This window comes from Eremothecium cymbalariae, chromosome 4 (genome assembly GCF_000235365.1).
Source record: "Eremothecium cymbalariae DBVPG#7215 chromosome 4, complete sequence".
Lineage (NCBI taxonomy): Eukaryota > Fungi > Ascomycota > Saccharomycetes > Saccharomycetales > Saccharomycetaceae > Eremothecium > Eremothecium cymbalariae.
In genome coordinates, this window is record NC_016452.1 from 1 (window position 1) to 16,059 (window position 16,059).

The 16,059-nt window shown below is 44.1% G+C and overlaps 6 protein-coding genes across 6 annotated transcripts, besides 1 other annotated feature; 3 read left to right on the forward strand and 3 right to left on the reverse strand.

The window, feature by feature from the left end:
* Positions 1-602: a tandem repeat (telomeric repeat).
* Positions 603-1,417: 815 nt separating this feature from the next.
* PUG1 (Pug1p) lies at positions 1,418-2,308 on the reverse strand (the record flags this gene model as incomplete). Its single annotated transcript, XM_003645854.1, has 1 exon — positions 1,418-2,308. One exon carries the CDS (start codon positions 2,306-2,308, stop codon positions 1,418-1,420), a length of 891 nt encoding a protein of 296 aa, XP_003645902.1.
* Positions 2,309-4,835: 2,527 nt separating this feature from the next.
* On the forward strand, positions 4,836-6,812 carry Ecym_4002 (uncharacterized protein; the record flags this gene model as incomplete). Its single annotated transcript, XM_003645855.1, has 1 exon — positions 4,836-6,812. The coding sequence occupies one exon, from the start codon at positions 4,836-4,838 to the stop codon at positions 6,810-6,812; it is 1,977 nt and encodes a 658-aa protein (XP_003645903.1).
* A 413-nt stretch (positions 6,813-7,225) lies between these two features.
* On the reverse strand, positions 7,226-8,437 carry POT1 (acetyl-CoA C-acyltransferase; the record flags this gene model as incomplete). Its single annotated transcript, XM_003645856.1, has 1 exon — positions 7,226-8,437. The coding sequence occupies one exon, from the start codon at positions 8,435-8,437 to the stop codon at positions 7,226-7,228; it is 1,212 nt and encodes a 403-aa protein (XP_003645904.1).
* A 489-nt stretch (positions 8,438-8,926) lies between these two features.
* Positions 8,927-13,291, forward strand: BNR1 (formin BNR1; the record flags this gene model as incomplete). Its single annotated transcript, XM_003645857.1, has 1 exon — positions 8,927-13,291. One exon carries the CDS (start codon positions 8,927-8,929, stop codon positions 13,289-13,291), a length of 4,365 nt encoding a protein of 1,454 aa, XP_003645905.1.
* A 741-nt stretch (positions 13,292-14,032) lies between these two features.
* Ecym_4005 (uncharacterized protein) lies at positions 14,033-15,046 on the forward strand (the record flags this gene model as incomplete). The annotated part of the gene is made up of 1 exon (XM_003645858.1): positions 14,033-15,046. The coding sequence occupies one exon, from the start codon at positions 14,033-14,035 to the stop codon at positions 15,044-15,046; it is 1,014 nt and encodes a 337-aa protein (XP_003645906.1).
* A 291-nt stretch (positions 15,047-15,337) lies between these two features.
* COA1 (Coa1p) lies at positions 15,338-15,895 on the reverse strand (the record flags this gene model as incomplete). Its single annotated transcript, XM_003645859.1, has 1 exon — positions 15,338-15,895. The coding sequence occupies one exon, from the start codon at positions 15,893-15,895 to the stop codon at positions 15,338-15,340; it is 558 nt and encodes a 185-aa protein (XP_003645907.1).
* Positions 15,896-16,059: the final 164 nt, after the last annotated feature.

Here is a 16,059-nt window from a genome sequence, read left to right on the forward strand (position 1 = left end):
CACCACACCGCTGAGAGACCCGTACACCACACCGCTGAGAGACCCGTACACCACACCGCTGAGAGACCCGTACACCACACCGCTGAGAGACCCGTACACCACACCGCTGAGAGACCCGTACACCACACCGCTGAGAGACCCGTACACCACACCGCTGAGAGACCCGTACACCACACCGCTGAGAGACCCGTACACCACACCGCTGAGAGACCCGTACGCTGCTCCCTGAGAGACCCGTACACTGCTCCGCTCCCTCCCGTCGCCCGCCAGATCCACGTGACCCTCCTGGACCATACACTGCTCCCTGAGAGACCCGTACGCTGCCTGAAACCGCTCCCTCCCGTCGCCCGCCAGATCCACGTGACCTCAACCATACGCTGCCCTGCCCTCAAGACCTCGCTCCGCTGAGACCCGACGCTGCCTGAAACCGCTCCCTCCCGTCGCCCGCCAGATCCACGTGACCCTCCTGGACCATACACTGCTCCCTGAGAGACCGTACACTGCTCCCTGAGAGACCCGTACACTGCTCCCTGAGAGACCCGTCGCTGCCTGAAACCGCTCTCAAGACCCTCTCGCCAGATCCCACGTGACCTCAAGACCATACACTGCTCCCTGAGAGACCGTACACTGCTCCGCTGAGAGACCCGACGCTGCCTGAAACCACTTCTCAAGACCCACTCGCCAGATCCCACGTGACCTCCAGACCCACCGTACGCTTGCCTGAAACCGCTCCCTCCCGTCCCCCGCCAGATACATCCACGTGACCTCAACCATACACTGTTCCCTGAGAGACCCGTACGCTGCTCCCTGAGAGACCCGTACACTGCTCCGCTGAGAGACCCGTACACTGCCCTGCCCTCAAGACCTCGCTCCGCTGAGACCCGACGCTGCCTGAAACCGCTCCCTCCCGTCGCCCGCCAGATCCACGTGACCCTCCTGGACCATACACTGCTCCCTGAGAGACCGTACACTGCTCCCTGAGAGACCCGTACACTGCTCCCTGAGAGACCCGTCGCTGCCTGAAACCGCTCTCAAGACCCTCTCGCCAGATCCCACGTGACCTCAACCATACGCTGCCCTGCCCTCAAGACCCGACGCTGCCTGAAACCACTTCTCAAGACCCACTCGCCAGATCCCACGTGACCTCCAGACCCACCGTACGCTTGCCTGAAACCGCTCCCTCCCGTCCCCCGCCAGATACATCCACGTGACCTCAACCATACACTGTTCCCTGAGAGACCCGTACGCTGCTCCCTGAGAGACCCGTCGATCCAGATCACATCCACGTGATCTCATCCCCATTCCCATAATCTTATCTAATAATTATTATTCGATTATATAAACTAATTATTTCACTCCATCATTCTTCCCCAGGCCTAGACGCGACCCTCTGCTTCCCAGACTCAGTCCACTTATTTCACTCAATTATTTCCCCAGCCTTTATATTATACATCAATGTGTCACACTCGAACTTACTTACTTCATCTTCAAGCTCAAAAATGCTGTGCCTCCAGTAAATACATATCACCATCACAGGAACCGCCGCCATGGGCAACGCATCGAACGCATACAGGAACCACTCGCGCGTGATAATGTACCCATCAAATCCTTGGAAAAACTCTACTAGTCTGATCACAGATCTCACCAGAATCAGCATACTTGCCGCAAAAAGCACCATGTTCAGTTTGAACCAAGTCCGCGAAATCGACTTCACCAGCGGCGACTTCGCCTCCGCCTGCATCGCAAACCGCACCTCCGTTATCATAAACAGCCCAAAGATTATCAACTGCACCACCAAACCAACCGACACAATCCTGGTCCCTAGAGTTTGCTTCGACTCCGTAGCCATCATCCCTCCTCCCGTACATTGCATCATAAAACTGACAAGATCTCCTGTAACAAAAACGGCCGTGAAAAATCTCGACGGTACAAATGACAGGCTTGTGAGCTGCAGCAGCCTTAACATTCTGCCAAAGAGCATGTATATCGAAGCAGCCATTAGCGCTGGTGCCACCAACACTAAACATGACTGTACAATATACGGTCCTAATGCATTCTGGTTATTGGATGAAACTATACGAGCAAGAAACCCCACAGCCTCAAACACACATCCCAGTAACAAACAAATATGCTTACTCCAAATGCTTCTCACAACCTTTTTCTCGAGCCCACGTCTGCGGTACACGCGCCCAAGATATTGTAACTGAACAACAAGCACCACAGCACAAACTGCAAAAACTATGGCAGATACTATTGCAGCAACCTTGGAAGGTGTGTACTTATACAATTGGTAATCTCTGGAGCTCATCTTGGACCTGCTGTTTATCAAAAAGGTCTGCAAAGTTCATATCAGCAAAACCACCCACCGCCTTATATAGAGTGCAGCAGTATGGATAAGTCCACTTTTTTTTCTTCAAGTTTGACATCGAGGCTTAGTTGATGGGAGCCCTTTTGAAAACAACGCCCTTACCAGAACGCAAAGTATTGCCTGCGTTACACATGATAGTATGATACATTTCTTGAGGGGAAGGCTCTACAAATTCGTAATTTGTAGGCTGTACTAGTTCAATACCTACTACTGGTAATACGATCTTAATGTAACATCAGGATCTATTAGCTGAATGAAAATTTGATCAAAACAAACCTAGAAATTATTCTGGCACCAAAAAAATTTCAAATCCTAAATTAGTAGCTTTTTCTCACAGCTACTGTACAGATTTTCTATATTCGAGTAGGCACCACACCAAGATCTTACCTTCCAATTTTCAGCCTTCTTAAATTCTGGGGAATCAATTGTTACAATATACCACCGCCAAACTTCTTATCAGCTCATGGTATAGCCACTTTTCATCTTGGCTTGTTCTTTTTGTAACATTCTTCACTCTATGACGCAGAGAACAATTAAATGCACACAGCGACCTCACATTCAAAATATTCCGAACTGGGGCAAAAGATTTATTCTCCGAATACGTGTACGGTTCACAAGTTCCAGGATGTTCATCTTGTGTAGCAACGCTCACTAATACTGTTACTACTTCCCCGAAACTGGTGGAATGTAATAAAAGGCCCTGCTTCACCTCCAAGATCACCCCTGTTATATATAACACATGCTATACAATAGCATACCGCTATATCTCAACAACAACAATTCTCCGTGACGGGGAAAATTGATCCCCAATCCGAGGAGCGACAGGATCCATATGATATTAAAAAATTATTAAATTAATAATAATTCCTCCAACAATAAATATACTTGGGGAAAAACCTTCCTGCCATATATGGACACTTGAATACATGATTTCACCACCTGAAACCAGGTGTAAATTAATTGCAGAACCTACCAACTCTATGCCATATGAAGTTTCATGTCTGTGTCACTTCACATATACACATTCAGAATATTCAATTATGTAATGACGCTCTTGGCGTCGCGCTGCAAAATGGCTGTTGGCCCGAGACAGGCATGAATGCCATGATCCCATACTGTACTAAGACGCTCTCTCGACAGAGGTATATACCATGCACACTAATTGGCTGTTCAATTAAAACTCTGCCAGGTTGATAAACCTGCCCCGACCCACACCGCCAGCGTTGCATATTAATAATAATCCTCACCTCCAGGTTTTTACACTCTACATCTATACATATCACTTGGTGACGCAGACAAGAGTTACGGCCGAATTGATCCCATGCCACTATAGCAAGTTACGACATTCAAAAGGGTGTATATTGACATTCTATTGCGTTGGCAGCGGTTATCTATCTCGCAGAGAGCCTGCGCCCCTTCTGCTCGCTCCACTGCCACTTTCGTGCTGGCTGCAAGATCTTGGTCACCAGTAGTAGTGCTTGCTTTTACAGATTAAATGCAGTGTCCCTAACAAAGACAGAGACGTGACATCGCGCGGCCAACTACCGCTAGTATATAGGACAGGAATAACTAACCCCCCATTGCAGTAAAGAACAATCGGTTATCGCCTTGCATGGGCGAAGCCGATTGCGCCTGATCTCAGGTGACATGCTATAACGGCAATTGTCTTAAGACTTAGTAACATTGCGAAAAGTACACCCTCCATTAAAAATAGGCAGTTCAACAATTCGCTCTACCGCTACATACATTTATATATACCTGGATGTTATAATTTTCATCGCAAAACCCCACGTTGTAAGTACTTCTCTCCTTAAAAACGAACAAATGATGGAGGACGGCTCACCACCCTCGAATCAAATATACTAAATGTACAACAATGGCTCTCTCATTGTGTATATTTCAAGTAGATATATTTATAGACAGCCATCCGGGCTTGTACGTAACAGGAAATGTTAATCAGACGCGCTAATCAAGGGGCTGGATCTGAAATCTACACTCGCCTAACACCAATGGTAATACCTACCCCTACCATTCCAAATGTGGATAGTTCAGTATTATATAACTCCTTCCTTGTCCTCTCTGGATCTCAGACGCTGCAGGTACAAGCAGACGTAATTCTAGGAGTACGAATAACTGGCTGACTGTCACATGATGTTCATTAGATGAGAACTTATATACTATACCGGGTCTCTACGTCACCTTCAACTAACTCTTTTTGCCCTGTAGATTGAGTCTTCGTGCCTGCTCTTCGTTGCTATTAGTTGGGAGTTCCCCGATTCGCTCCCCAGTTAATTTATATCTCCAATTATATCGATGCTACGGATCTGGAGTAGACGACAGGATGCAGGTTTTAACTCATATATTTAGAGCTTAGATCTAGATAAAACGATTTGGAATCACCCTTAGTTGGCTCTGTTTAGGCACCAGATCTACCCAAAGGAACGACCAGGTCCGAGTACTGTCCGAGATGTCTACAGCCAAGAAGCATTCACGACAGTGTTTACTAGAAGGGTGCTTTCAACTTAAGAAGTCTCAGATTGCATGCGACAAAAGGAAGGCAGTCTGTCATAAATACGCCAAAAGAAACATAGCATATGCTTACGAATTGAGATTTGTCTTTCAAGATGGAAGTGGCAGTAAGAAGAGGGCGTCCAAACGTGGCTTAAGATCTAAGGGCGCCGGCGGCGGCAGCAACAACAACAACAACAGCAGCAGCAGCAGCAACAACAACGACAAGCCTCAACATAGTATTATCCCTTCACTTCCTAGCAGCTCGGCCACTCTGCACGCATCTGCCGATGAAATTACACAACATTTGGTTCTTGATCCTCCAGATCTGGGTCTTTGTGACGCTGTGCCAACTGATGACCATCAGGCAACTAAGTGCACACAGGACTGCAATTTTCCGGGGCTTCTGCTTTACGATGACATGACGAACGCTGATTTTACTATTCCAGAATTCCTGTATGCATCGTCTATAAACTTCCCACTCTTTGATCCGGACGAGTATTCTGCAACTGCTAGTTTAAATATCAGCTATGGGGGGAAACCGTGGCACGGATTTCAAGCTGAATGGAGGAAGTCAGAGTGTTTGATCAGCTCAACAGTCCTAAAGGATAACGATCCAATTCAGGAACATTTTGCAGATAGTCAGAGTGATCAGCTCCTTGAAAATGTTGGCTTCCAGAATTACATACCGTTCGGCTTCGTTTGGACTATGGCCAGATGCACTTACTTATTTAGTAATTTCCCAACATTTCCTGATAGCAAGATTGAAACATTAATGTCTATGTTATGGACTATCAATGCGCAGTATTCTGTAATAGAGTACGCACTACGGTGTAACTGCGCGCTATACTTGAAAAACGTTTATGAAACTGGAAATAATAGAAGGCTCTTTGATCTGTGGAGCGCCGTAGCAGAATCACCTGACTTGCAGTTTTCCATTGTTGAATTAACTACTAGAATACAAAAGACTCTGGACTTTACTGAGTACATAGCAGGGGCATTCGCTATATTTTTGTTGTTCGCTGCGAAGGCCGCCCTTGAAGGTTCTGAGGAATCAGATTGCAAAGAATTTCATAAAATACTTAGTCACGGACATCAATTGAAACCCAATGATATATATTTGACTGATTTGGAATCAAGTTCAATCTTTGTACTTCAGTTCCTTGAGGCCTGGTTTTCTCAAACTGAGTTGATGGCTTGTTTTCTTTCAGATAATGGCGGTGCTTTTGAGGATGTCAGTGAAATAAGTCATTTCTTCGATGCCGAGTTTCTGGACTTTTACACGTTTAATGGAAAATATGACCTTATTAAAGGTTGTATGAATGGTTTTAATGGTATTTACCGCCGATTGTATTCAAAGATGGCCGAATTCAAGGGAAGGGGTGTCCCGTTAAGTGGTCGGCATATCATTAAGCACAAGTTATTAAATTCGGATGAATCGTTGTCTCAAGAATTGCTAGAGTTTGGACAAGCACTCATGTTGGAACTGGATTTCAGCGGTAATAATGAATTTGAATTCAGTGGCTTATACAAAATCGGGGACAGCGCTTTAGAATATGCTATGAAAAATTGCAATGAGATGCATTCCATTGGGCTGAAGTTATATTTGAAGGTATTCTTTATAAATGATTCTTTGCCGTCTTTGGAGTTGCTAAAGTTACTTGAAGGATTGCTATATTCCTGTTTTCAATTTAGCTGTTATTCCAATCCAAGTGCATTCTGCCACTTCTACGTTTACCTTGGTGCCGTGGTGTCATTGTTTATGGGACATGTTATCTTGTTTGATCAATTTAAAGATTTACTGCAGAAATTTGTGAACAGTGGTATGAGCCAGGCAAGAAATAGCTTGGAACGATTGCGCTATATCTCTCTAGTTTTGGAAGCAAGGAACTATGCACTGTTAATTAATACAGAACAAGGTTGTGGTCTGTATTGACTAGTCCAAGTTTCTGAAAGGCTGCTGGTTCACCCAGTTAATTTTATTGTAAATTGTAGCCGAAGGCTTTATGTATGTAGGACTAGATTGATTCTAATGTTATAAGAACAAGTTCCTCTCCCCACCTCACTAACTTGAACAGGAAGATCGCCTCCCATATCCATGCCAAAGAGAATCCGCAAAATCCACTCGGTAGTCTAAGGATGAAGAAAACACCACTAATAATAATATATCGATGATATAACTAACTAACTATAACATATTTATACGGTGACTATCTAGTTATTTCATCATTCATAACTATATCTTCGTACTAGTGCCAAACGTTTCCAATGGTCAGTTACTTTAAGAGCACCGTGATGCCGGACAAAAAGGGCCAGATTTTTTCATACAGACTAGCTGACTAACAAAAATTATTCCCTAACAAAAATTGCAGCTGCACCCATACCGCTACCGATACACATACTGGTACAACCAATCTGGCCAGGCTCCAATTCTCTGAGGATGGTAGCCACTTGACGAGCACCAGTGCAGCCCAATGGGTGGCCAATGGCAATAGCACCACCCCGTGGGTTTAACTTCTTCTTGTCGATACCCAACTTCTCAACACAATACAACGCCTGGGCAGCAAAAGCCTCGTTAATCTCGAAAATGTCAACATCACTGATGTCCAAACCAGTAGATTTCAAGACTGCGGGGATAGCATACGCGGGGCCGACGCCCATGATCTCGGGTGGAACACCAACAACCTGGAACGCAACGTATTTACCGATAATTGAGAGACCTAGCTGCTCAGCAACCGATCTTTTAGCCAAAAGAACAGCAGCAGCCCCGTCGGATACCTGAGACGCATTACCTGCAGTAGTAACACCGCCGTCCTTGATGAATGCGGGTCTCAACTTGGACAAACTTTCCGCAGTAACTCCCTTTCTTGGCCCCTCATCCCTGGAAATCACTTTGCCATCCGGCGTGGAGATTGGCAAAACCTCCTCGTCGAATAAACCATTTGACACAGCAGCCTCCGCTTTTTGGTAAGAATCCGCGGCAAACTCGTCCTGAACAGACCTAGGTATCTTATATGCTTTAGCCACGTTCTCATTGGTAAATCCCATAGGAATGTAACACTTGCGTGCCTCACGATCCTTCTGCAACTCAGCAGAGACATGATCAAACGAGAAGTTGGCGTAATGGCCCGTCATAGACTCGACACCAACAGCCAAACCAACATTTATCTGGCCCATTCCAATCTTGTTAGCAATATCGTTGACAGCAGTCAAACCAGAAGAGCACTGTCTATTTATAGCTACTAGAGGAGCCGTGTATGGCACACCAGCGGCCAAACATGCTGCCCTGTGTTCATTGGCTCCTGCACCAGGGTTCAACACATTCCCGACCGCAACTTCTTGGATCAAATTCTTGTCGATGTTAGCCTTCTCAAAAAACTTCACCAAAAACTCATACAACAATTGGTCACTCGATAGATCCTTAAATCCACCTTTAAACCCCTTGGCAATAGCAGTACGGTATGCAGCAACAATCACAACGTCGTCTGGACCTTTAGAAGTGGCAAGCGCACGTGATTGAACCTCAATATGGTCCCTAATGTTGTTTAATCTATTAGACATGGCAAAAGAACAGCGGATTACTCGGTATAGCTGCTTAACGTCCTCCTAAAAAACCCCACAGCAATATAACTCCTCTCGGGTTTCTCACCTTTATATATATATATAATTAAACCTCAATTGTTAAAGTTGGAGTTAATTAGTAAATCCTTAAAGGGCATAAAGTCCTTAGACAATTTTAACCCCAATCTTGCCTGTCCGAAATCCAGAAAGGGGCAAGGGATAAAATCCGGTCCCCTTCATGCCGGACAAGAGAACGGTCCCGGACAAAATCGTTGCTCCATCCCATGCCGGACAATGGCGCGTAGTGCCTAGTCATCGAACCTGGGCGGACAGGCGACGGTTCAAACAGAAATGTGCGTTGTACACTCGAAAAACGACGTACTAATAAGTGAAGAGACAAAATGGAGGGAACAATAGCTTTGTGACATTAGTACAGTTGAGTTGAATATAGCTGATCAATTGGCGAAGCAGAGAGAAGTTAGATGATTAATGTCTACTGGAAAATTGTTAGCGCTTCGGGATCACTATTCTATGCGCGCATGGTCGGCTGGGGACTGCGTTGGACTTTTCAACGGTAGTGGGAATGGGGAATGCTTGAATGTTCGCATGCTATCTTCCAGAGTTGGCACAGTGGGTACAGTGCTTGGGAATGAGGCGATGTTGAGGGCCACAACTGGGGGGCAGAACATGTGCAAGAGGGTGTTCTCAGAAAGCAGCGGCGACAGCGAGATGAGGCGGAGATTTGTACCGGTTACGAAGTTTGACGAGGAGACATTGCCTGCAGAACATGTAGTTGATTTTTACTTCGGCAAGTTGCTGGCTCCAAAAGTACCGGTTGGACATCTTAGGAGGTACATTCCAGAGATATCCTATAGGAAAAAGTGGGAGTTTGTATGCAGGAAACACGGTATGACAGTAGGTGCATTGTCGGAGCAGAACACGCAATGTGAAAGCGATCCTGATACAGAAATTATGGAATTAATTAACCACAAGCTCAACCAGCCTGTTGAGCAGCAGCCTATTTTATACCAATTGGAACGGTTATTACGTTTAAAGGGTCCATGTTCAACGTTCATCGCTCAGGACGGCATATCAAGGCTTTTAAAACAATCCTGCTCGATGACCCCGGAAATGGAATACGTATACTTAAGGTGCTTCAAAACTCTAATCAATCAAGAACAAGGGCGATCGGCTATACTTGAGAATATAGAAGTCATCGGGCTACTATGTAAATACGTGGCTAATTCTTCCTCACAAGCTAGGACAAGGCTTCTCACCACTGATATTTTGTTGTTGCTTACGTATATGGACAGCGTTAAGGTATCCCAGCAATTGGAACAATTCTACACTCAGTGGCTTGAAGCGGTGGAAACCACCATCAAGGATGAGACACAGTGGCATGATGATGTCCCTAGTAACCAAAAACCACAACAACTAATGATAGATTATTGCGTGTCTACGATGTTTTTAATAAATTCCTTAATCCAAGGAATTCCTACTTATCGTGGCAAGAGTAGATTAATAAGGTTGCTAAAAGATGCTGGAATACATAGGATATTTCACAGAATAGTCAGCTCAGGGGAAAAATTTGACTCAGAGATTTTGCTCGATGAGATATCTAAATATCAAAGCAGAGAAGGGGAAATTAATTCCAAGTTTGTAATAGATACACCAACACACCTGAATGTGTCCTTTAAATCTCAGATTAAAACTATTGTAACCTTAACACAAGGGACATCCCTAGAATCTTATATGACTCTCGTGCTGGACTCCATTAGACAAATTGTTACCTCACGGACATCAGCGGAAGCTACTAAACTTTTACAGTTATTTCAATCGATATTCAAGTATCTTATAGAACATTCATATGAAGATGAGGAGTTGGGGACGGAAATTGCACTGCAAGCTTCGTTAAACAAGTTGATGGATGACTTACAATCTAAACAGGTTAACCAAAGGGCGGTACAGGAGCTAGAAGAAATGAAAGTCAAGATGGAGGAGATGAAGAGGGTGATCGCTAAATTAGAGCATCAAAAGGAAATCGCGAAGAGTGTTATTGCCAAAGAACTGAACGCTACAAAAGCAGCACTGTCCATAAAGTTGGACTACATCACAGAATTAGAGGAAAGGCTAGAATCAGTAGAAATACTACGGAAAAATGAACGTATGATCTACGAGCGAGAATTAGCTAACAAGGAAAACGAAAGAAGAAGCTCAAACAACTCTATCTTCTTATTTGCATCTTTGAAAAATGGTAATGGATTACCGCATACTAATGTTAATAGGACTCCGTCATTGAATAGAAATAAAAGGAGATCTTATACTACCCTGCAATCGAATGAAACTCATAGGCGGAGTTTTAGTGGACCATACGGAGTTCCAAGCCAAGAGAATGAGAACCTCTATTCTAATAACTTCTTCAACTCTTCAAGACCAAGTAAGCCAGATAGTTCTATCCGTGGTGATTCAATATCACCCACTGCATCTGCCGGGACACTGGATTTAACGGTACCTGTTGCAACGTCTCCAAGACCCACATTGTCCCAGAATGCAATTAGGGCCTCCAAACCACAATCAGAGTTAGACAAGCCAACTATCTTTAAACAACCAAGGCCAGTCCTTCCTGATGCTCGTTTAAAACCGACATTGTCACGGCCACTCCCACACCCAACTTCGTCATTAGTCAATAAACCTTCTATGAACCCACCTCCACTGCCACCTCTGCCTGCGATGTTTAAAGTTGACATCCCGTCATACCTGGCTCCTGCTGCATCGGTATCGTCTGCATCGTTAGAAGTCACAGGCAAGGCAACGGCAGATCCATCATCCTCATCATCATCATCATCATCACCACCACCACTGCCCAATACATTAGTTAAAACAGAAACTCTTACTGCATCACCAATAACTCCTTTACCACTGCCTGAAGTACTGTCAAGGCAACCAACAGCATCGCTGTTCTCACTGCAGTTATCAAAACCAGGACAAGTATCCGATGCCTTGGTAAAGCATGTGTCACCATCATCTTCATCTTCACCTCCACCACCTCTACCACCACCTTTACCCGATACGTTAATGAGACATGTTACGGTTCAATCAGGACCACCGCCACCACCACCACCGTTGCCTCGTACACTAATGAAGCATGTTACGGTTCCATCGGCGCCACCACCACCGCCCCCACCCCCACTTCCTCCCTCTTTGAAACCAATTAATGAAAATAATATTTCGAATGAGGTTGGAGTGGCTTCTTTTGGCTCTCTGCCGCCTCCTCCGCCTCCTCCACCTCCCTTCCCTCTCTCAGCGAGTCCGGGTGCCCCAGATATTCCAAAATTGGGGAATGTAACATTATTATCAGCACCAAAACTAAAGTTAAAGCAAATTCATTGGGATAAAATCGATGACATCAAGGAAACAGTATGGTGTGACCAGTCACAACGTGTTTCTAAGAGCACTGAGTTGGCTAGTTTCGGAATCTTCCAAGAAATAGACGAATTATTCCAGCTTAATCCAACTTCTCCTGCAATTGCAAATGCAACTGCTAACCTACTGAAAGCCAAAAGCACAAAGGTATCTTTATTATCTCGTGAACTGGCCCAAGAATTTGGAATAAACTTGCACATATTTTCACATTATACTGTTGAAGAATTGACAAGTAAAGTTTTAAATTGCGATAATGAGGTTTTGAAAAATCAAAGTGTTATTGAATTCTTTTGTAAGGAAGAAATCAACAATATACCAAAGAGCGTTCAGCAACTGTTTGCCCCATATTCTGCAAACTACATCACAGGAGAACAACCAGATAGAGATCCCAATGAATTAGACCGTGCAGATCGGATATATTTGGAGTTGTTTTATAATTTAAGATCATACTGGGGTGCAAGGTCAAAATATCTCCTGGTCATACTAACTTTTGATAAGGATTACTTTGATATTTTACATAAATTGGAGAGGATCGACGACGCTACAAAAGCGCTCCAAAATTCTGCAAAATTGAAGGAACTATTCTTTATAATCGTTGAAATTGGCAACTATATGAACCAAAGACCAGTAGCAGGGATCCAATTGAGCTCCTTGAACAAATTGGCTTTCACCAAAACGAGCACGGACAACAATATGTCATTTATACATGTCATTGAACGTATTGTGCGTAGGAAGTATCCCTCTATCCATGACTTTGTAGAAGGACTAGACAAGATATTGGAAGTGCAAAATATAATTGTCCAGCATGTGCAACAAGAAGCACACGAATTTTGTGACCGTATAGCACATCTGGAAAGGCTGACGACCATTGGGATACTCTCAGATCCATCCAGGTTCCACCCAGAGGACAAATTCATGCTGAAGACCGAATCGAAGATTCTCTTGGCGAAGAAGAAGGCGGACTTGTTAAAGGATCAATGCACCCTTACTATGAGCGATTTTGAGAAACTAATGGTCTACTGGGGTGAGAACCCAAATAACACAAACAGTAAGAACTCATTTTTCAAAAAGTTCATAGATTTCATAACTTTATTCAGAAAGGCAGGCAAGGAGAACTCAGAGCGAGAGGAAATGACCCGCATATACGAAAAAAGAAGACGAGCTCTGGAGCAGTCAGCATCATCTCAGCGTCAACGAAGAAGAGCATCCAGACTGTCTACTGCTGCATCCATGGACGACGGTACCCAGCAGGAAGACGCAGTCGACACTTTGATCAAGAAGTTGCGTAATGTGCCACATCACGACACGAGAAACACTAGAGACCATAAGGGAGACATACCAAAATTCCATAGCAGCAGATCTAGAAAGAGAGACTCAGACGGATTATTGTCCAGGACGCAGGAGATGCTACTAGACGTTAAGAGAATATGAAAACTCCCTTCCAAGAACCCTCAGAGATCTATTCCCCCAATACACATATTCATCATATATATATATACTTTCCGCATGTGTGCCCCTCTCTTTTACACATATATACACATTAAACACAAAAATATAAGTCTTGTACTTTTCTTATCTACTAAGTCCAGCCGAAAAGCCAGCCGGACAGCCAGCCGGCCTGCAAGTCAACCCACCCATCAAGAACACTATATAGCGTTGCCTGCAATCAGGAATCAGCTAAGATCGACTTCTTTCCCGGCCATCTCCCATGCTTTTTATATTCCCACTAGAATACAATAATAGGACCCCGCATTGGGTCTGGAACCAATGTTTCATTGCTGCATCCATCCGTAAAAGATGTTGCTATTAGGAGCGAGATATTTTTCAACGGTTTTAAAAAATGTACTTGCAGTCTTTTTTTCTGGGGATTGGGCCGTCTCTATCTGGTAAATAATAGTATGATTGACGGTGGTCTAGGTTGAGTGAGGTTCTATAGAGGTTTTATTTGGTGTTGGCTCGGTATCTAATACTGGTCAATCTAGGTACTGTTTGTGAATAGCTGTGTTAGAGGATCTGTTCAGTTGTGTTTTTAAAAGGTGGGTCGGGTTAGAAGTGGAGAGATCGGTAACTTATAATACAGAGCATATAGAACAGGTTTCGGTTTCGGTTTCTTTTTTTCTTGACCAGTGTTTCAATCACCGTTAGGTCGCAGGGGTATACTTCAGATTGATAATGGTTGATGCGACTACGGTAGCAGTGAGTTTTGCAGTTGGATTGCCGGTTGGATTGGCTCTTATTATTGCTTTTGGGTTTTGGGTTAAGACGCAACGGAGGTTTAAACAGGAGGAGAAGGACGAGGAGGAGCACGGCTCTCTTCACGATGAAGAGTTGAGCTTCATGGAGGCTAACGTGCCGGCAAGGAAACTTGCAGAGGGGCAGGGATGTGTTAAGGATGCGCCAGAGGTGTTTGGTGAAGGAAGGGGCGGTGGTCGTGTTGTTGGAGGTTCTGCATCTGAGGAGTCTACGAGTAACGATGAAAAGCTGGATACTCCGGACACGGATTCTTCAGGTCGCCAGCAGAAGGCATCAGGTGGGGCCAAGAGATCTAACACTAAATACTACACACCTGCATACCGACGGAAAATAAATGCGTCCTTGCTGCAAAGTACTAGCAGACAGCCAGATGAAGTGAGTGCGACCAACAGTTCGGCTGCTTCGCTCGATACAGAACGTGTACAGAGGAGTGCATTTGAGCAGATTGTGCCGGTGATGTGCGCAGAGAGTGGGACAATGTTGGCCGCTCCTGATATCTCTGTGTTCTCCGATAAGCATAGTCGTAACAGCAGTGAGAATTTGATTCGATCTCTAAATAACCAGGATTTTGGGTCCTATCCAAAACGCAGGCCCTCTGGTACAAATATAAATGGCCTGGCGGTGTCCTCCGCATCACTTTATTCATCTAATTCCAGACTACCATCCAGTTCGACCCTGAATAGGCTTCCACATGATGAAAATTTTGGACCGTTTGAAACTCCCTTATCCATGAAAACGTCTCGTGATATATACGGAGTAGATGGTACTGCCATCAAACCAGACATTTACATGCTGAAAAACAACTACGATGTAACTAACAGTGAGGAAATAACTGAGGAAGACCAATATGAGAACGAGTTTACAAATTACAGCGAAAACAAACGAGAATTTATTGCCTCGCTGAGGCCAAAAAATACAAGAACTTGCACCTAAAAAACATTAGCAATATAACTAAAGAAAAGGGAGCATCATCCAGCTACGGCTTTATCTTGAGACCCCAATTAATTTTCCGAAGAATGCATTATTTATCCATTAGCCATTATTTTTTTAAATTTCCATATTTTTCCGCTTGTTTTTTAAACACCAATCATGCCTAGGCATTTAGTAATAATACAAACAGTTTTCTGACTATATAAAAAATCATAACTTATGTACAATTAGGATATATACACGGTAAAGGAGAGTTCTTCAGGAAGAGGTTCCCAAAACGCTTAGTCCTGGCCATCATTTGGTTGGGAAGATGTTACTAGCACGTTCCAATAGGTCTACCTTCGTATCGCCTACAGTGAGACTCCATTCGTGAATTAAGAATTCGCGGTCCTTATTCTCCCTGTCTGCTACTAAATGTACAATACCACGCACACCCTTGCTACCCTTAGTATTAAACTTGATGTCAACTTTACCCGCCACTTGATTTAATTTACCGGAAACCCATGGCAACACACCATCAAAGTCAATATTGTCCCCCATCAACTCTCTTACCTGCTTCGACCGGCGCATATGATACATAGTGTTGGAAACGATCGGTAACTGCGTCCTCTCATAATTTACAAACATCGAAAATGAAATACCAATCACCATGACAAACCCAACAAATGTAGCGATTCTCTTGTTCTTGCCATCCTGGGGATTTGGAAGTTCTCGGTCGATTCTCATTGGCCTATTCTTGTCCTTCAAGGCAATGCTTCCATCCGCAGACATAAAACGATGAAGACTTGGCTTCATCATAGATAAACGGACCAACTGCCGCGAACTATTGCCTATAAATCCTCTCTTAATCATCTCTAGTCTCTGTTTCCTGCTTTTATGCTTGTTTTAAATTGATAATATTTTAGTTTATTTGGGATCGTTTCCGGTTTTTTTATTTAAAACCTTGATAAAAAAGAAAAAAAATCCGCGCCCTCCAAAATTTGGTTTTTGCCTTAATTATGTTTGTTATCCCTTCA